This window comes from Plectrocnemia conspersa, unplaced genomic scaffold (genome assembly GCF_051122295.1).
Source record: "Plectrocnemia conspersa isolate PC_06_02 unplaced genomic scaffold, ASM5112229v1 ptg000014l, whole genome shotgun sequence".
NCBI classification, from domain to species: domain Eukaryota; kingdom Metazoa; phylum Arthropoda; class Insecta; order Trichoptera; family Polycentropodidae; genus Plectrocnemia; species Plectrocnemia conspersa.
In genome coordinates this window covers 32,035,775-32,059,686 of record NW_028277178.1, presented here as the reverse complement: position 1 = coordinate 32,059,686, position 23,912 = coordinate 32,035,775, and the positions used below count along the sequence as shown (strand labels likewise).

The following is a 23,912-nucleotide window of genomic DNA, read 5'->3' as shown; positions in this document are numbered from 1 at the left end:
TGTATTTATGTATACATTTTATGGCTTATAAGGAAAGCCGAATAATAATCTCAACGATTATAACTTTAAGAGTTGCTGTATACTAAAATTTGAAACCAACGTTATGATGAGTTTTTAAAACACGTGCCATTAATTGTAAACGGTATTAGCACATGAACCAGTGCAAAGGTATATCACTAATGCAAATACTCTCGCTTATTTTTTGCAAAATTCAATACGTGTTTACTCAATATCGCCACGCTCTTGACTATTCTCGTTCTCGTCTTTAAATAATAAAATGACTACATTTAAAGTATTAATTTGCAGTCAATATTGCAATCGTAATTTTATACTAATATATAGTCACATGAAATACTTTGATATGACGTATAAGTCGATATATATATAAAAGTACATTGTGAATAGAAAACGCTGTCTATCCCGAAGCAGTTCGGTTACATTAAAAATACATTTATGTCATAGAAGGATGGATTGTGATTTGGTTGTTAATCAAGAGTAAAAATATGTGAGAGTACAATAAGTGCACATAAATTTAAATAAAACGAAGTATCGAAACATTCAGTATCAATACATACAATAGTTAGGAGTTAATTTTTTTATTATATATGTATTTATATCTACACTTTTTCGTTTTTTAATTATTATTTTTAATAAATATATATGTACACGAGATAAATATTTTTAAAACAGCAAATTTCTGTTGACAACTCTAAATTTAGACATTTTGTTGTTATCTAAATTGATTTTTATTATATTAAAATTAAGACAAATCAATTGTGTTTTATGTTAACAAAATAATGATATTTCCAAAAGTGGAATTAAAATTTAAATAATTTTAGTGTACAATTTCATGATTTTACATATACTACATATATATATAAAAAATATAAGATAAATATCTAATGACCAATAATGTTTTTTGCATTTTAATCAAAGTTAAGTATGACGTGTCTGATATTGTTTCTATACGTCACATATGTAATACATTTATTTATACAGCAAATTTAAAAACATAAGATACTACTAAATTTTCAAAGCAAAAATCTACAATACCGTAAAAAACGATATATCCCGAAACACAGTGCACAGGTATTTTAATGGTTTCAATGTCATGCATCGATGATTTATTTGTATCGATTTTTTTATGACTGACGGCTGGAAAAATCACTCGACTACTGTAAGACCTTCTCTCGTAATAGAACCTACGTATAATGAAATTTATGAATAAAATCTATTATCATTTATTAATAACCTTTAGCATTTCATTGCAATGTAACTTTTTTCTAGGATTAGATAGAATTTACATAAAATATATAAAGAAAATACAATCATTACAGAATATAATTTATTTAATTCAAAGATAAATAATATTAATACCGACTCGCGTTAACGATCATTTTCACTTTAAATAATCTCGAAAACAACTATCAGCATAGTTAATTTTCTGTTTTTAAATAAAAACAAGAAATGATTTTACTTCGAACTTTTATTTATACTCATCATATCGATACACGTGTATGATTAAATTTTGCCGAGGTGCGCATAGAAACTAAAAAAATACGATTTCTGGTTTGTTCTCAGTCGATAACCTAGGGTCAAGTAATTAATTGTAATTTATATTAAAATCTATATGAAAAACATAATTAAGTACTTATAGTAATACTGCAAATGTCACGATAAGAAATAATAATATTCACATCTCGGCAAAACAATTCATTCTATCATGTGAATAACGCATGATTACCTCTTTTTCATTTTTATTTTAGCCAATTAAGTGATCACCTTTAACATTACATATAATATATAACATATATTCAAATAAAATTTATATATTTTTATAAAACAATCACCGCCGTTTAATTAATCACAACCCTTTTATACATGTATTTAACAGAATTAATTTTTAGCAACTTCTATTACAATTTTTCCTCTCATGTGTCCGTCCTTCATCCTTTGATAAGCTACAGGTAACTCGTCAAATCTATATATTTTCTCAACAATAGGGATCATCTAAAACACGTAAAACATGGCAATATAATATTTAAAATTAAATTAATAAATAGCTTATAATAATATTATACCTTATTATTTTGCACCAATTCGTGTAGATATTTGATGCCTTCCAAACTCGGTACAAAATACGCCCAATGTACTACGCTTCCGCTTTTCAACGCCTGCATGTTTGGACATATCAAGTTCGATACGGTAGTCACGGCACCTCGGATGAGACCCATTTCATCAAAATTCTTCAATACGGGCGTAGTGAACGTAACGTAATTTCTAAATTTCACCGGTAGCTTGGCCGAATAATCGGAGCCTAAGCCGGCGCAATCCAATACTAAATCAAATCTAAAAATACAATATTTAAACAGTAAAATATATAATATAATACGTAATTATAAAATACTATACCTTCCGTAATCCGAAAGATTTTTTTCATACTCTGATGAAGTATAATCCAAAACATTATCGGCACCCAAGGATTCGATCAACGGTACAGCGTCGCTCGCGCACGTTGCTGTGATCTAAATATAATGAAATACATTATTTTGTGATAATACAAGCGTTGATTAAATATAATAAATATATTCACTTTGGCTCCGCCAGCCCGAAGTATCTGAACGGCCGACGTTCCCACGCCTCCTGACGCTCCCAAGACTAAGGCTTTAAGACCGGACATACTGTGCAGTTTTAATCCAGCGCTATACATCAGTCCGGACCAAGCGGTCAAACCGGTGTATAAAATACTGGCAGCTTCGCAAGTGTTTATATTTATCGGTTTCTTGCAGACCTTTAAAAATAATACAATTTATATTTTAAAATATTAACTATTTAAAATAAAGAGTTGTTAAAAATGTGAATGGGATTAAATGTGATTACTTTCAAATAAATTTAGAAATAAAGCAAAAAAATTAGCAATCTGTTTTCTGCGCTAGTTAGACTGGCCTCCGCACGTGTTCGGAATTTCGCTTGACGCTACACCGGGGGGTCACATATAACCCATTAGGTATTTTTTTCATTTGCGATTAATAAATTATTTTAGTAATATTTTGTTATTCTAGGGTAGTTTCTTTATTTCTCAGTATTCAAAACAATCCGTCAAAAATGGAATTATGTTTTATGAATCATTATTTCTATTGTTCAATTTTATTATTATATTATAAAAAACGGATGCGATTTAACATGGAATTATTTTAAAAGATATGTGCATTTAAATAAATAATTGTTTGTACATTTATATACTGTAAGTCTTCTGATTTTTTCTTACAAAAAAATCGTTTTAGAGTTATTCATGGGGTGTTCACTGTTCTAACCAATGCTTGCTCGCACCTAATCTGTCCAACAGTAATGCACAAACAATTCGCAGTGGGAACACTCGTTTTTTGGTCAAATTTAAAATGACTACTGTTTAGATTCCACGCCAAAAGTAATCAAATCAGCAGTAGAAGCGCTCGGTTTCTAGCGTTCATATTAAGACTTTTCGCGATAATTGTTTTTGCGCCCTTCTATTGACCAAAATTCGATTTAAATAACCTTTAACCAATACTCAGAAGGCTGTAAGTTATCTTGTTTAAAAAGGTTTGATTTGAATAAAAAAAAAATTGTTGAAATTACTCAAAGTGCTTCATTAATATCAATATAAATAACATTTAAATTGGTGTAGCACATGAAGTTAGTCAAGAGTGAAATAAAAAATAATTTACCTATGATTTTAAAAATGCAATAAATATTATTAAAAAAAATATTTTTACATAGATGCAAAAATTAGTGGTTGGGTAGTGGGGGTATTTCTCCCCCGCTTGACTCTTAGTGAAATAGAAATATTAAATGACATCTAAGATTCTAAATCAGAAATTAAAAAAAAACAGTCTCGACTCTACTCTGAAAATATGCCAATTCGGTGAAATCATATCGGAATACATTTTCACCGGTAGATATATGTTTTTTACCAGTAATAACATAATTTATCTGGCAGGTGCTAGTAAAATTATATGATTTTAACTTTTCCGTGTATAGTAATATATACATTTACATACTTATCGTTATTTATTTACATGCAATATTACAGTGAATGTGTATTTTTCAGTAAAGTTATATTGTCACTAGTGAATATTTTATTTTATTTTAATGCTTTCTGATTTATAACACGTATCCTTTTTTATGATTAAATAGCATCCAAGTGAGAATAGTTCAAGACAGTGACAGTTAATCGTGCACATATATCTAACAACTAACAGCTCAATATATTAATAACCAATTAACGCTAGCTAAATGTATTAAATACTAATTTATAGAAATTAAAAAATTGGCTAATAACTGTTTTATTAAATTTACCATATTGGTATCGACGAGCACATATTCAGCGTGACATCCTTGCAGGTGAACGGGAACGACTCCCCAAACCGACGATCCGATCGATAAGTCTTTGGAAGCGCTCAAGCCTTTAGAAACAATTTTTCCACAAAAGTCACGCCCGAGAGTCAGCGGAAATTCAATATTATCCATGTTTCTCATACAATTGAAAGCCGTAGAACCATATCCTCCTGAAAGTAATCATTAATAATTATAATATGTTATTAGTATATATAATTTTAACAGTGTTTTTAAACAAGATACTGTCGGTAAAATAAACAGATTCACCTTTGTACCGTATTGTTTTTTATACGATATTTCGTAATATTAATTATTTATATTATCTCTAAATACTTACCGATCATAAGTACGTCTAAAGGATTTACAGAAGCCGCTTCAACTTTGACAAGAACTTGATCCGGTCGGACGATGTGAGGAATTCTAGTGTTTCTCGACAACTTTAATTCGTCCAAATTTCCGTAAGAATGTATCTGCCAAGATGTCATCTTATCGTTTTCCGTCGGATTCTCTCGAGCCGCGGTGACGACATTTCTGCTCAGTCTAGATATCCGCTTCAACTTAATTAAAATTGCAGCCATTACTTCGAATGTTTTGACAGCTTGACACTGTGTTGCCAACGAAAAAATGTGACACGACACACGATTGTTTTTTAAAGGCTCGTATTTTTCCGGGCAGAATTTTAACATGGTTTTAGTCAGAATTTATATTGCATGGGTCAGAATATATCGGTCAGAATACTAGTGGTCAAAATAAATATTAAATGGTCAGAATAAATAAATTGTCATAATTTATATTAATTAAGTAAAATTGTTCGACGGCGTCTGTCGTTTACATCTTGACAGTTCTGACGCGCCAACGCTGAATCAACAGCTCTTGTCAACGCCAACTATTAGACCTTCGCTACGACCACCACTACGGTGAATGATAATCAAAGTGTAACATTCTAAAATAAAACAAAATTCATTTTATAACATGCTTTTTATTTATTAATAATTAAAAATTTATATTTTTTTAATGATATTGTATTGATTTGTTCTCATTTCGGAATATCGTAGACATTGTCCAGCATCATCCGATCTATGACTAACTGTTCAAAAATCGAAGACGCACATGTGAGTACCACAATTTGAATGAGATAATAAAACAAATTACTTTGTTATTTTTATTCTGACCGTTTACTGTTTTTATTCTGACCGAAAATTGATTTTTATTCTGATCAAAATTTGATTTAAATTCTGACTACATATTTAATTACAAGTCACGGTAAAGTTATATTGCTTTTACTGCTCATGGTCACATTTTATGCTGTTAAGTTCGCCGAGCGTCTGGCAGTTCGCAGTTTTAGGTTATTACTCGTGGTTCAGCGGCTCTCGCGTCAACATGGGAAAGCGCGTTCCCGAATCCGACTCCAGCTCGGAAGAATCCGACCTCGACGATTCGGATAGAGAGGTTTCATTTACTTTTGATCGCTTTTCGTAAGCATAAATGTTAGGTAATTTACCGTATATTTGAAAACAGTTGCAAGATGCCTTCGAAAAAGGTCTATTGAAGCCCGGTCTCAACGTAGTGTCCGAAAGAAGCAATAAGAAGTACTCCAACAACGTGGACGACATGGCTATGAAAATCAAACAAATGGAGCTGAATCTGCCTTGGATAGAAACTCTGGATCTAATAAACGATCCCGCTGTTGTCGCTCCGGAAGTAGCTAAACAATTAGAGGACACTACTCAGCGACAGCTGTTAGTACTATATTCAATTAAATTGTCAGCTTATACTTATTCGTTTTCGTTATTGACTTATTTCGTTTTATTTCAGGAACATTAGAGCCAATAATGCCAAATTGCCAAAAATAGGTATTAACGAAGATCCGGTGTTGAACGAGTTCAAGCGCGAAAATTTATTCCACAGACAAGCCCAAGCTTCCGCGATCGAGGGTCTTCAGCGGTTACATTCGCTCGGGATCGTCACCAGAAGACCCGAGACGTATTTCGCCGAGATGGCGAAGTCCGATCACCACATGCAGAAAGTTAGACAAAATTTGATGGCCAAGCAGGCGGGACAGGCCAGAGCCGAAAAGGTGAGGCAGATCAGGCAACAGAAGAAGATGGGTAAACAAATACAGGTGCAGACTAAGCAACAGAGGGCCAGCGAGAAGAAAGCGGTGATGGGCGAAATCAAAAAGTATCGGAAAGGAGCTCGAAATCAGGACGACGGCCCGGATCCGCCCCGCAAAAATAAGAGCGCTCTGAAGCGGAACATGAAAGATAAGAAATTCGGCTTCGGCGGTAAGAAACGCGGCGGGAAAGCCAACACTAGAGATTCCACTTCTGACTTTAGCGAACTGCATAAGAAGTCAAATAAAAAAGGCGCTTTTAAGAAAATGGGGGCGCCGGCCGGCAAAGGCAAGAGGCCGGGTAAATCGAGGAGAGTCAATTTTAAGGCCAAGGGAAGAAAATGAATAAATTATTAGTATGATTATTTTTTGTATTTTGTAAATATTTTTTTGTAAATAAACTTTTAATTTACCATTTTCTAAACGAGTGTTATACTGTAAATATAATACATGTCATTTTATGAAATACTATGAATATTAGTGAAATGGAAATATTAAAAAAACCGACCACTGACTGGGCAACTTTTGTGTCCCCGTCCCCCCCAGGAAAATCTGAAATGACCTTAGCTGATTTTGTTTGCGATAGATGAAACTTATTTTTATTAAAAATTAATTTGTTTTTTCATTTACACTTTTTTGGAAACTTGAAAGAATCGACTAATAAAAAATAATTTTATTTTTAAATTAAAAATAACATTAAAGAAAAAGCAAAAATTTTAATTAAAAATAAGTATACTTATTTATCATAATTTCAGATTTTAATATTTATATTTTCATGTAAAAATTGTGCTGTTTCATAATTAAATTTTGAGAAGCTGACATTGTCCTTTATTAACCAAAACTGGCTTCAAGATTATCTGCCTAAAAGCAAATACTGGAAATTTATTGAAACAATATTCATATGATTGCAAATACACCAAATAACACATGACCGATGTTTGGGGAAGAAACACCCGCACTCGCATCCGAGCTTTAAATGTATTTATGTTGCAATGCGTTTTTGGCTGCTTTCGTAACCGTTAGGGCCAAACGCAGGAAATGTTCATAACCATTGGTTTCTGAGCGTGGCGCAAATATTCCTAAAAGTTCAGAAAATCAACTATTAAATTATTTTATGTCTTTAAGTTATTTAAATTTTATATTGAGTTATTTGATATCAACTATTTATATTTATTATAACAAATCTAAAAAATATTCTCTTTCTGAATTTTCTGTACTGCATCAATAATGAAAATATATCACAGCGGCGCATTCCGCGATATAAATGAACGTTAATTTGAGTTAAGATAGAGACCAGATTTGTAAGAGTGTTTATAAGAATAAATCGATATTAATTTCTAGTAAAAACGTCGGAATCCAACTCGGCGATCGTGAGACAAAACTGGTACTAAAATATACACGAGAAAACAATAAATATCGAAAGAATTTAAAACAAGTTTTTTATTACCGTTTTAATGAACTTTCATATCAACCGAAGAATGTGTATTTGTTATGTTTCGAAATGAATTTTTTAACCCGTTTACTGCACCTGCCCGAAAACGAGCATTCTACGGCAGTTGCGGCCCTGCGCCCGTCGCCGCTCATTCCTGTTTTATTATTCCACTTCATAATGAACCCTTCGTTTGTGAGTTATTATTCTATTTTTTCGCTATCGACAAAGAATACTACTTTATTTAGCATACTACTTTATTTACCGCTCATTTTAAATCTATATACTTAAACGGTAATTTCGTTCGAACTACCGACGCTGTGAAACTATGTCACAAGCTTAGATGTTTGCTGTTAAATTAACTTCTACATTAAAATATTTCTTTAAACAAGTTTCCGAGGGTTAATAATCTGATTTCTCTATTATATTCATTTCTCGAGTAGATTTTTTTATAAATACAAGGTATAGTTTTGTTCATCAAAGTATGCACCTTTATTGTCAATACACTTTTGCCATTTCAGCGATAGCTTGTTTGTCCGGTAGTATAAAAGCCTGGTAATCGAGAGTCAATGAAATCTTATCTTAAATACGTAAATAGTCAACTTTACAGGAGATGAAAAATAAATTTACAAATTCATATACGTTCATTTTTGGATTTTTATAGTATGATATTTCACAATTTATTCATCAGAAAGTTTTTTCATACTTAACTAGGTAGTATATAACACGATATTGGATTTTGGCAAGAATGAACATTTTCAATTGTGGAATAACGTAAGTTATGATGTTGTAACGTTGTCCCATTGTATGACAGCAACTACCTGTGGATCATTTATAACGTTTGTCGAAAACTTATCTACTAATACATCATTTTAAAACTAAATATAATAGCGGTATTTTAAAAAGATTTAATAAAAGAAAGTACTAAAAATTTTTAAAAACGATATTTTTTTGAAAACAACGAATTAGAAATCAAAAACGTTACATTTTTTTATATTAAATAATTTTTTATTTCCCGCTAGATATTTTGCCAATTCTAGTTTAGCAGAATCACTCATATAACGTCATTCAATCAAAATCTCAATTCAAACTTTCACGTTATTCGCGTCTCATATTCAATTGTGTAATATAAATAAAGGGTAACCAGCAAGAACGATAACACAATCGACTGACACTGAACGGACCACCACGGTAAGCCCTCGTAATATACAGAGAAAAAAACGAGTTGTTGGACCTAAACAATGCATTAAAGCACGTCGTTATTATCATACTATTTTGTGCAAATGATTGATTGCGCAAAGTATTCGCCACCGGGCGACAGAAAAAATATCGTTAATATTCAACGCTTGCATTATTTGACCATCGAAATGTGTTCTTCTAAAAAATTTTACTCTTTAAAGGCGTGGACATATGTTGGCCGAATATACGAGCGCAACAATTGGTTGAATGCTCTCTGTATGGTTGTGATTCACAGGAGACCTACCCAACCTACGGTACAAAAGGGCCGACAGAGTGGCGAATGACGGAACTATGAGACAGACGGCAGAACGGCACACAAGAGACACCTACCTAGACGATCAATCACGACCACACACTGCAGACCATCAGCTTACATGAGACAAACGGCGACGAGCAACAAGAGACGTCAGATGACCATTATTATGATCAGACGACCAGACATTATTTCTCCGCCAACTTTTCCACCAGTGCTCGAAGAAAACTTATACACTTCTACAATAGTTTATTACGGTATATGTAATACTAAACAAATTGTTACCAGCTTTCCGGCTTCGAAGTCACACCCCTATATTTAATTTATCTTTAATTGCCGGTTGAAATTTCGAGCTTAACTCAGAATTGATATTTTCAAATTGTTTTACCAAACATTTTAAAACTTCTTCGGTTGTCAATAATGTAACCTCACCTTTATTGGCTGTTTAGTCTTCAGTGCCAATTCAGGCAATAATTAAATACTCTTCGTTCCACAGATCACTGAAATTTAGGTCACTTAGTACATTTTTAACTTGTTGCTTAATTTGTAAAAAGCGATCTAGTTCCTTGATCTTGTGTTCCATCTGGTCTTCATGTCAAAAATGAGGTTCAAATACATGCTTACTTATGTAAAAGGTTATTTCGTACGGGAGAATATTTGAAAATATTCACAATTTTACCAATGCCTTTTATCGTTCGTTATTCGTATAAATTTAATTTTATATATTGAAAAATGCTTTATAAAATTTCTCGAGAAATGAGAATTTTCGATTTGGCGTTTTTAATGCTAGAGTATATAATTCTCGAGAAAAAATACTATCTATCACTATTACATTTACTGAAGAGCAAACATCAAAACATATATTTAAAATTTTTCACATACTTCCAAACATTAAATAGCAATTATTTTAATAATATTCTAAATAAAAACACCGTTCATATAAAACGTGACATTCATAAATGAATTATACAATCAGCTTCGTCCCATAACAGATGGACGATTGAGTAAAGCGAGACTTGTTAGTAACTCATTTACTTGACAAAACATAATTAAATTGAAGACTATATTTTAATAGTAGTGATCGTGCACAGCAACCTCACTTAGGTAAAGAAATGTAATAAAACAATTATCGTTATGAAAAAAAAGCAAAAAACGTTTCATAAAATTTTTTATATGATTTGCACATTGATGTTATTTTATCTTGTAGAGCTAAATATCTTAAAACAGAAAATCTGCTAAAGCTGCGAAAACTCCATATGGTGTGCTCTTGTCATAAAATTTGCATAGCTTCTTATTAAATATCCATTAAAAACAAGACGCTGTAAGTCCCCTGTAGTAATACTAAGTAGTTCCTTTAATTGGATCTTTGTTCCGGGAAGATTGCAAACCAAATTCTATATTTCTTAATAATGATATAGCTAAATTAGTTATTTATCACAAACGGTAAATAAAGAGATATATTGAAACAAAGTTTACAGCTACTTTGAAGCAAGTTCAAAGACGGATCAGACTGGCGAACTAATTTAGCAAAAATATTTTCTAGATCAATTTTTAAGAAAAAAAAATGATCGAAATCTTATAACTGTGGTAGTTAATGCATTGACAAAATTTGGTTAAATATTATAATCCAACATATTACAGATAATCTTTATTATGGAGGCGAGTTTTAGGGTCTCCTGATCGTAGTCGAATAAATTGCTTTAAATTTTACGCGAGTTATGGCGCAATATAATACTGCGCAATAGAATGTCTTAGAACTGTGAATCTCACAAAACGATTTGTGCATATGCTATGTTGTTTTTCAAATAAGGTTTTATTATATATTATGAAAGCAAATCTATTTAACAATTTAATTTAAATAATTTATTTAAATAAAAATTAGTTGTAGAACAATGGTTAATATGAGATATTTTATTATACAAATATATTGTAAACACAGCCAACGACGTAATTATCGAGCGGGCAAGGACAACGACTGGAAGAAAATTATATCGAATCATGCACGCCTTCTAAGGAAGGATGAGAGCAATCATTCGAACCGTAATTGCACTGTGACTTTGAACTCGAATCCGTGCGTGCATATCGAAGGGTTTGGTGACATTGATCGTATGCTTTCGCTCGATTCTTTTTTTATTAAAAAGGCAATGAGAGTATATTAAATCTGTGCGCCGCAAGTACATGGAACTGAACATTTAGAATATGTAGGTCAATATTTTATTGGTTCAATTGAGAGTGTCCCCGTTTTAAATAAAACGTATAAATCATTTTCGGAAGCAGTTTCTCCGGCAGTATGCCAAAAGGTTGCGAATCGGACGTCTCGAATTGCCGTTGTCGAAACACGTATCATAGCTAAAAAGAAATGAAGCTTGTAATTTTCAATTATCAGCTAACAATTCTGTGTAAGGTAAATCGATTTTATCGTGATTTTATCATCTAAGCTATTTTGAACATTCCGTAATTTCCATTCGCTATAAAACGGGGGTTAGCCGATGCGAATACTTTAGTAGTATACAAACGGTGGTGCGGTATTCGCTCTAAAATGAATTTTACCATCGTACGTATTCGCGATTCGTAAGATTCGCTACAACAATGCCGCTTCATCGTGCACGTATAATATAAGATGTTTTCTCCGCAGAGCGTGATGATGTGCTCCGCATTAGCAGCGACGATCTTGGCGCAGCACCCGGATTATTCGAACTGTTCCTTGGATCACATTCGAACGCTCATTTACGAGAGTTGTTCCCAGTCAGACAGAGAGAGGAGACATTTACATCAATATACGGGGACAGATAACAAGGGTGAGCCTCTCGTTCGTTGTCTTAGTGTCTGTTAATTTTTATTCATCGTTGAAACGCGTATATTATAGAAGACTTGAAGATTGTCTCCACTCACCGATTCGATATGAGAGTTAAGCTTCCCGTCATTCCCGAAGACAGGATACCGGCCGGCACCACTCTGGTAGTCAAACGAAGGAACAGACACAGCAAAAGAAATATCCATAAATCAGACTACTATTATTTCGAATATTGTTGCAAGCAAAATAATAAATGTAAAAATTTGTATTGTCCGTTGTTTTAATTTTTATGTTTTCAATTTTGTAATTTTCGTACGATCTCAATAATTTTAATGTATAATAATTTAACCGTAAACAGTATTTTTAAGAGATAACTTATATTATGTAATAACCTAGTGATCTATGTAAAAGTATTATAGTGTAATAGTGTACTTTTTGTGTATAAAGTGACACATAAATATTTTATCTACGTGATTCGAACGGAGCGGGAGTTGTATGTATTTTTTATGCATTTAATGAAGTTTTAAACGTGTACATATATTATTTATATTTAAAATATTAATTAGCATAAGTGAATGTTTATTTAATATTTTTTATACGCAAAGAAATAAATTCACAATAAAAAAAAAGTATTCCGTGTTACTTTTTAGGTATACCTAGTCCTACTTTTGAAGACATTTGTTGCATTGTAACAGCGGCTATCTCTTTTGCAGCGTCGGAACCTTTATGCAACACGTCTATTAAGTACTCCGGTTTCGATAAGAGATAATCCATTTTTTCTTTGATTGGTTTTAAATATTCACAGACGGCATCGGCGACGATGCGTTTATACCTAAATCGAAAAAATAAATTCAACACTTACAGTCGAAAAATTGGCATAATAGATTAAAACTTACATTTCCATATTAATTCCTTGGCTCTCGTTGCATATTTGTTGGGGAATTTTATTAGTAATCATGCAATGTATGTTGATCATGTTGGCGACGCTCGGACGCGTCTTCGGATCGTACGTTACCTTCGAAAATATTAATTGCAATCAATTATTTTTTTTATTAATTGCAATAAATTATATTATACGCACTTCAGGCGTGAAGTCCGTTATAGCCTTCTTGAATTTGTTTTTTATCACGTCCGTACTGTCTGCCAGAAATATTGTCGATTTTCTATCGAGATCCGATTTGGACATTTTTTTATCGGGGTTTCTCAAACTTTTAATTCTAGAACACGTTTCATCTTAAAAAATTACACAAAATCATATCATATTATACGATTATTGATTCTGGTCGCGAATAAAATCTGTACCTGCTATAATCGCACTCGGCGTAGGGAATATTTTGCCGAATTTATGATTGACAGTTTTGACAATCTGCTGTGCCATTTGTAAGTGCTGAATTTGGTCTTGTCCTACAGGCACGTGAGTAGCTTTGTACAAGAGTATATCGGCCGCTTGGAGGATCGGATAAATGTACAGTCCGAGCGGTACTTCTTTGAGTGTTTCTGATTTTTCCTTATATTGGGGTAAGTGTGCGAGTCTGGCTCGAATATCATTAATTTAAAGATACAAATGAGAAAATTTATTGATATAATAAAATAAATACCTCGCCATGGTAGTATAACAGCCTAGGATCCAACACAATTCACTATGTTGCGGAACGCTCGATTGTAAAAATAATAGTGATTTTTCAGGATCGATTCCGCACGCGATCAAAGTAGCGGTCATTTCTAATATATTTTTTTGTAATAATGACGGATCCTACGACGGAAATATCAATATATAATAAATATTTTTAAATAATAAAAATTAGATACATACATGCGATAATGTTATCGAATGCAAATCTACGATGGATAGCATTATATCTTCGTTTCGATTTTGTAAATCGACCCAGTGTTTGATCGCACCCAAGTAATTGCCGATGTGTATAGAGCCCGTGGGCTGAATACCTGAAAATATTCGCTTGGGCCAGACTTCTTTTTCTGCCGTCGTCTGAAAATACATTTCATAGAGTATAACTAAAAAATATGACAATTTAATTGTTAAATTTCAAACTAATATATAAAATACGCAGAAATTTGATATGTCGTGAGATAAGATATATACTTTTATTGAATAGTTCCGGTATACAAAGCTGCATGAGCGATTTAATCGTGCGTAGCGGTTCCACATCATGATTTTCTTCATTTTCAAATAACTCAAATGTGAGGTTAGTTTCTCGAAACGTCAAATTCGATTATTTTCTCATTATGGCAACACTAAATTGACAGTCGACAATATTTGTATTGCAAATAAATAGTGATAGCAAAATTAAGAATTTTGAACGGAAAAAATAATAAAACGTAATTATAGATAGTTCATTATTATTAGATTAGAAAACATAAATTCAACGTATTTAAACATAATAAAAGCTTTCATGAAATTATTTCGCTGCAAAAACCAGCATTTATTTTAAATCTATGTATAAAAATCCAAATACTAAGGTGACTTAATTTATAAAATACCAATGGAGGACACTAAAAATAAAAAGACCATATTGGAAATTTTTGTTCGAGGAGGATAAATGAGGACATATTGCTGCGGGAATAACCACAGCCGGTCCGATCACATAGTTAAGTGTTACCACGTGACTGTACTAATAATTAAATAAAATACTACTGCAGCGGCTCAATTTATGACTAATTGTCACCCGTCACCTCATGTCGCCAAAATGTCATTTTAGAAATTTTAAATTTTTGTTTTAAGGCCATCTCGGAAATTTTTGTTCGAGGAGTGCAAATTGCTGTGGGGAGCTGTAAAAAGACCATTTCAGAACTTTTTCTTCAAGAAGGGCAAAAGGGGGACAAAATTTTTGTGTTTTGGATTCAGACCTTAGGACTGACCAGTCCGTGTATCCCTACACGCAACACACTAGATAACAGAGCGTTCCCACTGTGACGGTGGTGGCACGATTTTATTGTTTTCAACGTGGATTTTTTACTTCTGAGAAGTGATAACGGTTTTTTGCGCTCTCATATTGGTCAAAATTCGGTTTAAATATTCTTCATTCGATTCTGATATGAAACTGTGGTGTTTTTATTTGGATATCGGTGTCCGGGAAGCGGTGCTAGAAGTCCGGGTCTTGATTTTTATATAGTGGTTTTGGCGAATCTTGATCCTGGTCCAGAAAGTAGCGTGATCGACAAGTCCGCGGCGTTCGAGCCGTTCTGGCGAAGTGCCGTCTGGAATTTTTAGCCCCGTATTTATATGATACGGGATTGAGTTTTCGAGCAATAAATCGTTACAGATCACCACAAAGGTTAAAGTGTATTTAAACTGAATTTTAGTAAATTTCCCATCCCGGTGCTTATTCAAAAGCTGAATATGCACAGGGATGGGTTTTTAAATATATTATTAATTAATATGAATTCAAAGTGGTTACGTATTATATTATTTTTGCAATTTAACAGTGTATAAAGCCTTCTTGGTAGTAATTCGAATATGGTTTGCCAAACGGATGGTGACGGGTGGCAATTAGACACAGATTGGGCAGCTGCGATGTTGTTTATTAAAGTATATAATAGCTACATTTTAAGACAATGTAAAAATGATAGACACGGCACCGCCAAAATCGAATTTCGCCAAAAAATATTATGCCTTTTACCGCCATCATGCCAGTGGTACCAGAGTGCCACCAAGTTTTGCCCATATTGAAAGAATAAATAAATATATATAAAAAGACCTCTACAAAGCTATTGGAGATTACTAAATTTCCCCTTTGACGAAATTAATTTATTCTCTCTCTTCTTTAATTTCAGTCCTGTTATTTTCAGAATTTCTTTATTTCTTCCTTTATTTGCATTGAAATCACCTATAATCATCGAATCTAAAAGTAAATGGCTAAGAAGCCAATTATCGTTTGCAACATTTGAAGCATAACTACGCAATTGATTAAAACGCAGTCATAAATGACTAAATTATTGGTAGCTTTATTTATTTCTATAAGGCATGGTCAAATTTTAGACAGTTAGGACCGTGCATCGTGTCCCCCGCTTCCCCTCTCTTTTGTATCGCAGCCGTCAAGATGAGGTGAGCGCCGGATTTTTATCCAAAGACATCGGCTTTCGTCCTCCGTTCTCGAGACTAACGATCGATGTATTTTGCAGGATCGGACTGTGCGCGTACAGCGGGTACAAAATCTACCCCGGCCATGGGAAGACTGTCGTGCGAGTCGACGGAAAGGTAACTTTTTCGCGCTCCCGTCTCCGCTTGAAGCCGCTCTACACTTATCTTTCGTTTCCCCTTTTAGACGTTCACTTTCCTCAACTCGAAATGCGAGGCCGCCTACAAGCTGAAGAGGAACCCCAGGAAGGTCACCTGGACCGTACTTTACAGGTGAGATGTCAAGTTTGCACTTAACCTCTCAACGTTTAGTTCGCGACTTAACCTAAATCTATTTCAGGCGGAAATATAAGAAAGGTCAAGAAGAAGAACAGACCAAAAAACACACCAGAAGAACTCAGAAGTTCCAGAGGGCCATCGTCGGAGCGTCGTTGAACGACATCATGGCCAAGAGGAACATGAAACCTGAAGTTCGCAAGGCTCAAAGAGAACAGGCCATCAAGTATGTGTCGGGTATTCATGCGCCGTGTTCGTTATTTGCATTTGCTCATCGTGTGTTGTTATTCCAGAGCCGCTAAAGAACAGAAGAAGACAGCGAAGGCCGCCAAGAAGCCCGTGAAAGAAAAAGCGCCGGCCAAGAAGAAGGCCGCGCCCAAAACCAAGGCCGCCAAAGTGACCAAGAAGGCTACCCCCAGAGTCGGCGGAAAACGCTAAACTAATTCTGTATTTAATTGTATAAAAAAACCAGGATAAGTTAATAAACAGCTTATTTTAACCATGGATTTTATTTTCGACAACTTTTTTTTTACATTAATTGCATAGAATTAGCTCATTTCTTTTTTCAGCTTGGACAGTTTGGTCAGACAAGCGTCCCTCCAAGCTCGCCTCTCTTGCAACTTGTCCAACGGGCAAATCTTGTTCAGCTGCTTGGACACTTCTTCGGCTTGCGGTCCTTCCATTTTGGGGGTCGCTCCCATAGTCTCGCTCACTGCGTAGATCGTCTTTGAATATCTGAAACGAAAATAGTTTAATTTTGCAAAGCGGCAAAGTTCGTCCAGCGTTGGTACCTTTCGCAGTAGTTCTTCATTCCTTCCGCGTTGAGATGTGCCGTCTCCAAAGCGCCGAGGAAAGCGTATCGCATCCCCAAACCTTCCGACATCACTTTGTCAATATCTTCGACATCCAATATTTTATCAGACACCAATCTCCACACTTCGTTTAAGATTGCGTATCTAAATTCAAAAATTATTTTATATTATATATTGCACATCTAAATTGTTCTCTTAACAAAGAGATATATATATATATAGTATTACAGGACAATTCGATCGATTGATATTTTATGCGGTAAATGATTCGTCATCTATATGATGTATTAATTCCTTGCAAATGTTTTATAAAAATTGGTAAATCAACAGCAACGTCATTTGTCATTGCCTTGCATATCATTTAATGAAATGGAATATTTGTTACTAAAACATAAATAAAAGCTTGAAATTATTTTGAACTCTGCGACAAAATACTTTTTCAAAAAAAATATACAGTTAACTTAGAAATATAATTTGTTTCGTTAAATAGCCTGGGTTGCTAAAAGTCAGATTCATAAAATTCGTCAGTCTCACTAAAGGGCTGCCTTTTTTATAATCATAGAAACAGATGTGCATTGCGTACTCCAATAAAGTGTCAACAGAAGTCAGTGCTGTGTTATGACTATGCAATTGATAATTTCTTCTTCGCTTTCACTTCTGCTGGAATAAGTTTGGAAATAATATAAACATCACTCATTATTTGAAAACCTAGATAACATAAATCATATTCCAACCACTTTTCGATACTTTCTCTATCAACATTTTCAAAGCAAAAAAAACATTAGCTCGCATAGTTAAGATATTTCACTTGTTCCAGGCTCGATAGAATCCAATAAATCACTTTCTATTTTTGGTAAAATTTTCCCCCATGATCGAACGATGGTCATTGCCTTTATTTTGTACCAAGATCGAGTTACTCTGTGATCACCTCCAGTATTGTCATATTTTCCGCAATATAAGCAAATCGTCATCTTCATTACAAAGGCTTATAAGGCTATTACGGTAATGTCGTAACATTAATGACAACTCCTTGATCCATGGGTTGAATTTAATATGTAACATTAGATTGTAAAAATTTTGCAACCATAAGGCCGTCGTCCGTTTTCAATATGCTTTAATTTGGATGAAAATAAGCATTACCTAATAACGGCACCGCTTTCGGTGGCAACCCCTTACATTACAAAAAATCTCCTTAGGTTTTGAATCAATCTTCAAAGATCCATCCATGCTCCTTTCTAGTTTTAATAATCAACAGGAAGATTTCTTATTTCTGTTCCCTTAAATGATCTTGGTTTTTTCGCTTTTCCAATTACCTCTAGACACCCACACTACCTGCCTCCAACATCTAAATACGGACATGTGCACTTATAGGACGCGTAAAAATGAAAGTGAACTAATATTTAAAAAAAATACATTAATACAGTAGTAAATAGATAATCGAAATATATCTACAACACTATTGTTCTTCAAATATAAAAGTATAGCTCATCACTAGTATCTACTCGATAGCAATCATTACGATATATACGTACTATCTATAATGTAGATATTATAGTCGGTCAATAATGTTTTGCTAAACTAAAGATTTTTATGCCGACGTCTAGACTAAGGCCCACTGTCCACGGAGTCGTCGCTGCATAGACGCGTATTCGTCATTGCACGCTTTTTGTACGCTTGCTTGCTGCGTACATATAAACTAACGAAACACTGTCGACGGAGCTGCAACGTCACGCTCACGTCGCTGCATGCAGGCTTTGTGACGACAGTCATCAAGCATGTCAGACGCCTGAGCGTATCGAACTGCGTGAATGTGTAGAAAACTGGCAATTTCAGCTGCTAAATTTTTTCAGATCGTCGAAAAGTACCAATGTCCTTATAATAGTAATCTTGCAAATTATGCAAGAAAAGATATTACTGAGAAAGCTTGGAGTGAGGTGGGAAGTCAAATGATATTTCGTTAGTTTATATGTACACAGCAAGCAGGCGTACAACAAGCATACAATGACGAATACGCGTCTATGCAGCGACGTCTCTGTAGACAGTGGGCCTAAGTATATCAGAATTACTTCAAATGTACGTCATGCCGTTGGAAAGAAAAGTATTAATTTATTATATGCTTTATAATCTTACTGGATTCGATTAAGAGCGAATCCTTCGATCTCCTTCGATAGAGACACTGGCTTCTGTCCGATCTCCTCCATTATGGATCTGGTCTTGATGGCAATATCCGGCTTTGTCCAAGGAGCCGGAACTATCTCCACCAAAGGTACGTAGTATGGCGGATTCACGGGATGCGATACGATAACCTTGAAATAATAAATTATTTTATAAAAATATATCATTTGGCAACGTTTTATAAGATATCATACTTGAGAACGATGTTTCAAGCTCTCGCTGAAAAGTGACGGCATGAAAGTGCTGGTGGAACTCGACATAATCACGTTGTCGTCGACGATCGCATCTAAATCTGCATACAGTTTCTTTTTAAGGTCCAGGTTTTCAGGGACGCATTCTTGAAGGAAGATCGCTCCTTTGACGACTTCAGCGAGATTTGTCGAGCCTAAAAAACAATACAATATTTAGTCTGTCGCAATTATTTATCAAAATTGTTTTTAAAGCGACGGTAGATACCTGTGATGCATTTAAATTGTTGTTCAGCGTCGAGTTTTCCTCGGAGTAAGCCCTCCTTTTGGAGCGTTTTCAATTGCTGTTCGACGTCTTTTAGCGCCGATTTGACCTGGTCAGGAACGATGTCGTATATCACTACATGATAGCCTACGGAAGCGAACAGCATCGACCACGATCGACCGATGAGGCCGCTGAAATATTTTAAATATTATATTTATTTTTCGTTAGTTTTGGAAGCGCTCGAATGGAAAATTATTTTATTTATTAAATAAACTCAATGTTAAATAATAATACACTCTTAACAGAGTTAGTACTGATAAACATGCCAGATAACGAGAAGTTTATTTATGTTTTAAAAAGATACGATGACGGTAATTACGATTAGTTAACATTTCTTTGAAATGTTATTAATCAAAACATTTTTTAATTTATAAATGGATTAATAGTGTGTATTAAATTAAATGTAATTAACAGGGACGTCATTTATGCTTTTTCTAAGAGGGGGGGGGGGGGGACAAAAGATGGCAAGTCAGTGGTCGTTTTTTTAAATATTTCGATTTCATTAAGTTTCATGGTATTTCATTAAATGACATGTATTTTTCTGTTCAAACTCAATGGCGAATCCCCCCTCCAAAGACGTCTCTGCTTAGAATCCACGTCAAAAGTAATAAAATCGTGTCACTTACAACAAGTGAGAATCGAATGAGGCATATCTAAACCGAATTGTACCAATACGAAGGCGCAAAAATCGATTATCCCTTCCCAGAAGTCAAAAATCCATGTCAAAAGCAATAAAATCGCGCCAGCACCGTCGCAGTGGGAACGCTTGGTAACTAGCGTAAAACTAATACAATTTAAATTTCAAAGCTAAAAATGGACTATTTGACTATTTAAAATAAAGAGTTGTTTAAAAAGTGAATAAGAGTAGATGCAATTTACTTTCAATTAAATTTAGAAGTAAAGCCACAAAATTTCCAATCAATGCAAAATAATTAGCTTCCCGCCGCTAATGGTTAAGCAGGGACGTTATTTCAGCTTTTTATTGAAGTGGCAAAAGTTGACCAGTCAGTGTTCGTTTTTAAATATTTTCGTTTAATTTAGATTCATAGTATTTCAATAAAGGGCATACATTTTTTGGTAAAATTCAAGGAGGTTTCAGAATTTACGCCAAAGGCAATAAAATAGTACTGTCGCAATAGAAAAGCTCGGTTATCTGACGTTTATTAAAACTTTTTATATTAATATCAATAAAATAAGTGCGAATTGAATGAAGCACTAAGCTGAATTTTGACCAATAGGAGAGCGCAAAAATCAAAACATCTCTTCGCAGAAGTCAAAAATCCACAAAAATCAAAAGCAATAAAATCGTGCCGTCATAATGAAAACGCTCAGTTATGAAGTGTTCATAGTATAACTTTTTATAACAATATTACCACTTACAATAAGTGAAATTCGAATGAAGCACTAAAACGAATTTTGACCAATAGGTGAGAGCAAAAAAAATTATCCCTTCTCAGAAGTCAGAAAAAATACACATTCACTATAACATTTATACTTTGCATGTAAATAAATAATGATACGTGTATAAATGTATAAATTACTACACATGAAAAAGTTGAAATCATATCATTTTACTAGCACCTGCTAGATAAATTATATTTTCACTGGTTAAATTATATATCTACCGGGGAAAATGTATTCCAATACAATTTCACTGAAATGTCATATTTCAAAAAATATTTTTGGGATAGATTTGAGACTGTATTTATAGATTTTATTTGAATGATAACCTGAGAATTTCTGGCTTAGAACTAGGGACGTCATTTTAGACTTTTCCAGGAGGAGGACAAAAGTTCGCTATTCAGTGGTCTGTGTTTTTTTATATTTCGATATTATTAAATGATATGCATTTTTCAGGACAAATTCAAAGGAGGGAGGCAAACCCCTCCCCCGAAATGTCGACCCTGCGGTGCAGTTCAGATTTGACCTCTAATCACAGCCACCAGCTTCTTTAAAAATATCATTTTCATCGACCCATTTTTTTTAGATTTTATTAATAAATCTGCTGATTGCGATTATTCTGATAATATATTGACTTTTCTTCTGATAATACACTGACTGATGATTAAGCTTAATTATTATTTTCGAGTGATATAAATATTGTCGGGTTAGATTCAAGCATTTTTGGTTAAATATTAGGGACTTTATTTCAAATTTTTATAGCGGGGAGGGGTAAAAATTGATCAGTAAGTTTTTTTTTTAATTTTTCGATTTCATTAAAATTAGTAGTATTTCGTTATGACATGCATTTTTGTGACCAAATTTGAGGTGGCAAATGCTACCGCTTGAGTTCATCTTTCATCATAGAAATTATAACACTTTTATAGCATAATACTTTCATAACACTAATTATATTTAGAAAGCACTTATATTTGGCTTTTATTAAATTATATAAAATATATTTTTGCCAACTGGCAGCACAGCTACATATAAAGAACGTCAAACTACCGTCAAGTGTCAATGTATATAGTTTGATTTATGTTTTAACCTAAATATAGCTTAATCGTTCATTACCTTCCGATTATTCCGACCTTTTCTTTCTTGAAAGCCTCCATTATGTAACGATCCAACGCTGCAACTGCCGACGAAAGAGTTTATAGATAAATATATATGTAAGAGCGGTTTAACTGATACAGCCAGTCACCGGACAAACACTCGACGCAGGATGATAATGTCAAACGTTTATTTTTCATTAATTGATACGACGTGGAGCGATAACGCTTATTAACAAGAGCTACGAGAGCACTGGGTAGGATAACTTTTATCGTTATGCTGTGAGAGAGACGAAGTGAATGCGAGAAGAGGAGAGTTGTTTTGCGGATTATTTTAACTAGGAAGATCGACATTCACTTTCGAGCAAAAACTGATTCATTGATTTATTGTGATATTAATTACTACATCGACTCGAATAAATTAAACTTATATTAAAATTGCAAAAATTTTAAATTAGTTATTTAAAAATCAAATAAATTGAAACGAAAAAATTATTGCTAAACAGCCGATTCTAAGTTGTTATGTAATAACAATTGTTTGATGTCATTTAGTCTGACAAGCAAATCGTAACATTTCCAGATAAGAGATAACAATATTTGATTTTTTGTCGAATCCAGATTGGAAATTCGGTTAATTAGCGTCTACTTATTCATCCATATCAGATAGGAAATGTAGATAAATAATTAAAGTTAAGTTAATTTTTAAAAATATATATGTACATACATATTTAATGCTGTTTTCGCAGAGCCTCGACGATGTCATTTTACTAAATTAACTAATTTTGACAAACAATTTAATTTTCACCCCCCCCCCCCTTCCCCATTCCTCATTCATCATGATGTTACTTAGATTTGCGGATTATTTGACGCGATTATTAAAAATGATGGCAAGTGTACATACGGCCGCGTGCAGATGATAAGAGATTACTGAAACATGTTTTCAATATCAACATTCAAGTGAAAAACGTACAAGATTTTATTTTAAAACCACTCTGTAAAACACGTTGGGAAAATCAAATTAAATGTCTTGAAGCAATATTTTTTTTAATCTTAGTTAATGTAGTAATTTATAGAATTTTATTAACTCTCCTAGTAATAGTTGGTTTGCGTAAACGTAGTTTTTTCCTAATACTTATTCAGACCTATCTCAGGGCAATTTATTTAAACGAGTGTATTTATTAGCCATATTATTAATAGAAAATGAAATAGCCAAAAACTTTAATATATAATTTTATTATTATTTTGATTCATTGCTTAAAATTATTTCGTAAAAGTCAGCGGATGATATTTGACCGTACTCTTTATTTATTCAAGTAAATAAATGTTTTTGGAATCACCTCATATTA

The 23,912-nt window shown here is 33.5% G+C and overlaps 5 protein-coding genes and 1 long non-coding RNA gene across 9 annotated transcripts; 3 read left to right on the top strand and 3 right to left on the bottom strand.

Annotated features, from left to right (window-relative positions):
* Nucleotides 1-1,468: 1,468 nt before the first annotated feature.
* On the bottom strand, nt 1,469-4,999 carry LOC148226804 (NAD(P)H oxidoreductase RTN4IP1, mitochondrial). Its single transcript, XM_088203406.1, has 6 exons — nt 4,712-4,999; nt 4,336-4,544; nt 2,594-2,791; nt 2,413-2,525; nt 2,082-2,349; nt 1,469-2,010 (listed from the first exon to the last, which is right to left on the bottom strand). The coding sequence occupies exons 1-6, from the start codon at nt 4,950-4,952 to the stop codon at nt 1,897-1,899; spliced, it is 1,143 nt and encodes a 380-aa protein (XP_088059532.1). The 5' UTR covers nt 4,953-4,999; the 3' UTR covers nt 1,469-1,896.
* Nucleotides 5,000-5,667: 668 nt separating this feature from the next.
* On the top strand, nt 5,668-6,911 carry LOC148226803 (putative rRNA-processing protein EBP2 homolog). The gene is made up of 3 exons (XM_088203907.1): nt 5,668-5,823; nt 5,893-6,113; nt 6,190-6,911. Exons 1-3 carry the CDS (start codon nt 5,677-5,679, stop codon nt 6,830-6,832), a joined length of 1,011 nt encoding a protein of 336 aa, XP_088060033.1. The 5' UTR covers nt 5,668-5,676; the 3' UTR covers nt 6,833-6,911.
* Nucleotides 6,912-9,399: 2,488 nt separating this feature from the next.
* Nucleotides 9,400-12,409, top strand: LOC148226802 (uncharacterized). Its single transcript, XR_015812265.1, has 3 exons — nt 9,400-9,665; nt 12,044-12,206; nt 12,275-12,409. It is a non-coding gene; the product is annotated as an uncharacterized LOC148226802 (long non-coding RNA).
* Nucleotides 12,410-12,764: 355 nt separating this feature from the next.
* Nucleotides 12,765-14,484, bottom strand: TrpRS-m (Tryptophanyl-tRNA synthetase, mitochondrial). Of its 2 annotated transcripts, none has more exons than XR_015812264.1 (7): nt 14,304-14,451; nt 14,016-14,189; nt 13,801-13,955; nt 13,505-13,734; nt 13,284-13,419; nt 13,099-13,217; nt 12,765-13,034 (listed from the first exon to the last, which is right to left on the bottom strand). XR_015812264.1 is itself a non-coding variant. In XM_088203906.1 (7 exons), exons 1-7 carry the CDS (start codon nt 14,382-14,384, stop codon nt 12,842-12,844), a joined length of 1,104 nt encoding a protein of 367 aa, XP_088060032.1. In that variant the 5' UTR covers nt 14,385-14,484; the 3' UTR covers nt 12,765-12,841. The 2 variants fall into 2 exon arrangements, 1 of the variants encoding a protein (XP_088060032.1); XM_088203906.1 differs by having other exon boundaries at nt 13,284-13,435; nt 14,304-14,484.
* A 1,754-nt stretch (nt 14,485-16,238) lies between these two features.
* Nucleotides 16,239-17,073, top strand: RpL24 (ribosomal protein L24). Its single transcript, XM_088203749.1, has 5 exons — nt 16,239-16,265; nt 16,343-16,418; nt 16,486-16,571; nt 16,639-16,800; nt 16,868-17,073. Exons 1-5 carry the CDS (start codon nt 16,261-16,263, stop codon nt 17,010-17,012), a joined length of 474 nt encoding a protein of 157 aa, XP_088059875.1. The 5' UTR covers nt 16,239-16,260; the 3' UTR covers nt 17,013-17,073.
* Had1 (beta Hydroxy acid dehydrogenase 1) lies at nt 17,068-22,954 on the bottom strand. 3 transcript variants are annotated; one of them, XM_088203748.1, is made up of 7 exons: nt 22,719-22,954; nt 22,589-22,652; nt 20,018-20,205; nt 19,756-19,946; nt 19,517-19,692; nt 17,366-17,530; nt 17,068-17,309 (listed from the first exon to the last, which is right to left on the bottom strand). In XM_088203748.1, exons 1-7 carry the CDS (start codon nt 22,918-22,920, stop codon nt 17,123-17,125), a joined length of 1,173 nt encoding a protein of 390 aa, XP_088059874.1. In that variant the 5' UTR covers nt 22,921-22,954; the 3' UTR covers nt 17,068-17,122. The 3 variants fall into 3 exon arrangements, 2 of the variants coding, with proteins under 2 accessions (XP_088059874.1, XP_088059873.1); XM_088203747.1 differs by having other exon boundaries at nt 22,589-22,762; XR_015812233.1 differs by lacking the exons at nt 17,068-17,309; nt 17,366-17,530 and adding an exon at nt 17,615-17,770 and having other exon boundaries at nt 17,841-19,692; nt 22,589-22,763.
* Between the last annotated feature and the right edge of the window lie 958 nt (nt 22,955-23,912).

Bases quoted from the DNA above. Each gene is read 5' to 3' on its own strand.
- LOC148226804 (XM_088203406.1), bottom strand. From the start codon at position 4,952: ATGGCTGCAATTTTAATTAAGTTGAAGCGGATATCTAGACTGAGCAGA. The intron at 2,792-4,335 runs GTAAATTTAATA...TTATTTTTAAAG, and splicing joins TGCTCGTCGATACCAATATG to GTCTGCAAGAAACCGATAAA. The intron at 2,350-2,412 runs GTATAGTATTTT...TTGTATTTTTAG, and splicing joins AATCTTTCGGATTACGGAAG to ATTTGATTTAGTATTGGATT.
- LOC148226803 (XM_088203907.1), top strand. From the start codon at position 5,677: ATGCTGTTAAGTTCGCCGAGCGTCTGGCAGTTCGCAGTTTTAGGTTAT. The intron at 5,824-5,892 runs GTTTCATTTACT...ATTTGAAAACAG, and splicing joins TCGACGATTCGGATAGAGAG to TTGCAAGATGCCTTCGAAAA. The intron at 6,114-6,189 runs GTTAGTACTATA...GTTTTATTTCAG, and splicing joins GACACTACTCAGCGACAGCT to GAACATTAGAGCCAATAATG.
- TrpRS-m (XM_088203906.1), bottom strand. From the start codon at position 14,384: ATGAAGAAAATCATGATGTGGAACCGCTACGCACGATTAAATCGCTCA. The intron at 13,956-14,015 runs GTATGTATCTAA...TTTCCGTCGTAG, and splicing joins ATTCGATAACATTATCGCAT to GATCCGTCATTATTACAAAA. The intron at 13,436-13,504 runs GTACAGATTTTA...TAATTTTTTAAG, and splicing joins GCCGAGTGCGATTATAGCAG to ATGAAACGTGTTCTAGAATT.
- RpL24 (XM_088203749.1), top strand. The intron at 16,572-16,638 runs GTGAGATGTCAA...AATCTATTTCAG, and splicing joins ACCTGGACCGTACTTTACAG to GCGGAAATATAAGAAAGGTC. The intron at 16,801-16,867 runs GTATGTGTCGGG...TTGTTATTCCAG, and splicing joins CAAAGAGAACAGGCCATCAA to AGCCGCTAAAGAACAGAAGA.
- Had1 (XM_088203748.1), bottom strand. From the start codon at position 22,920: ATGTCGATCTTCCTAGTTAAAATAATCCGCAAAACAACTCTCCTCTTC. The intron at 19,947-20,017 runs GTATCTACCGTC...ATTGTTTTTTAG, and splicing joins ACAATTTAAATGCATCACAG to GCTCGACAAATCTCGCTGAA. The intron at 17,310-17,365 runs GTACCAACGCTG...TTTTCGTTTCAG, and splicing joins ATGAAGAACTACTGCGAAAG to ATATTCAAAGACGATCTACG.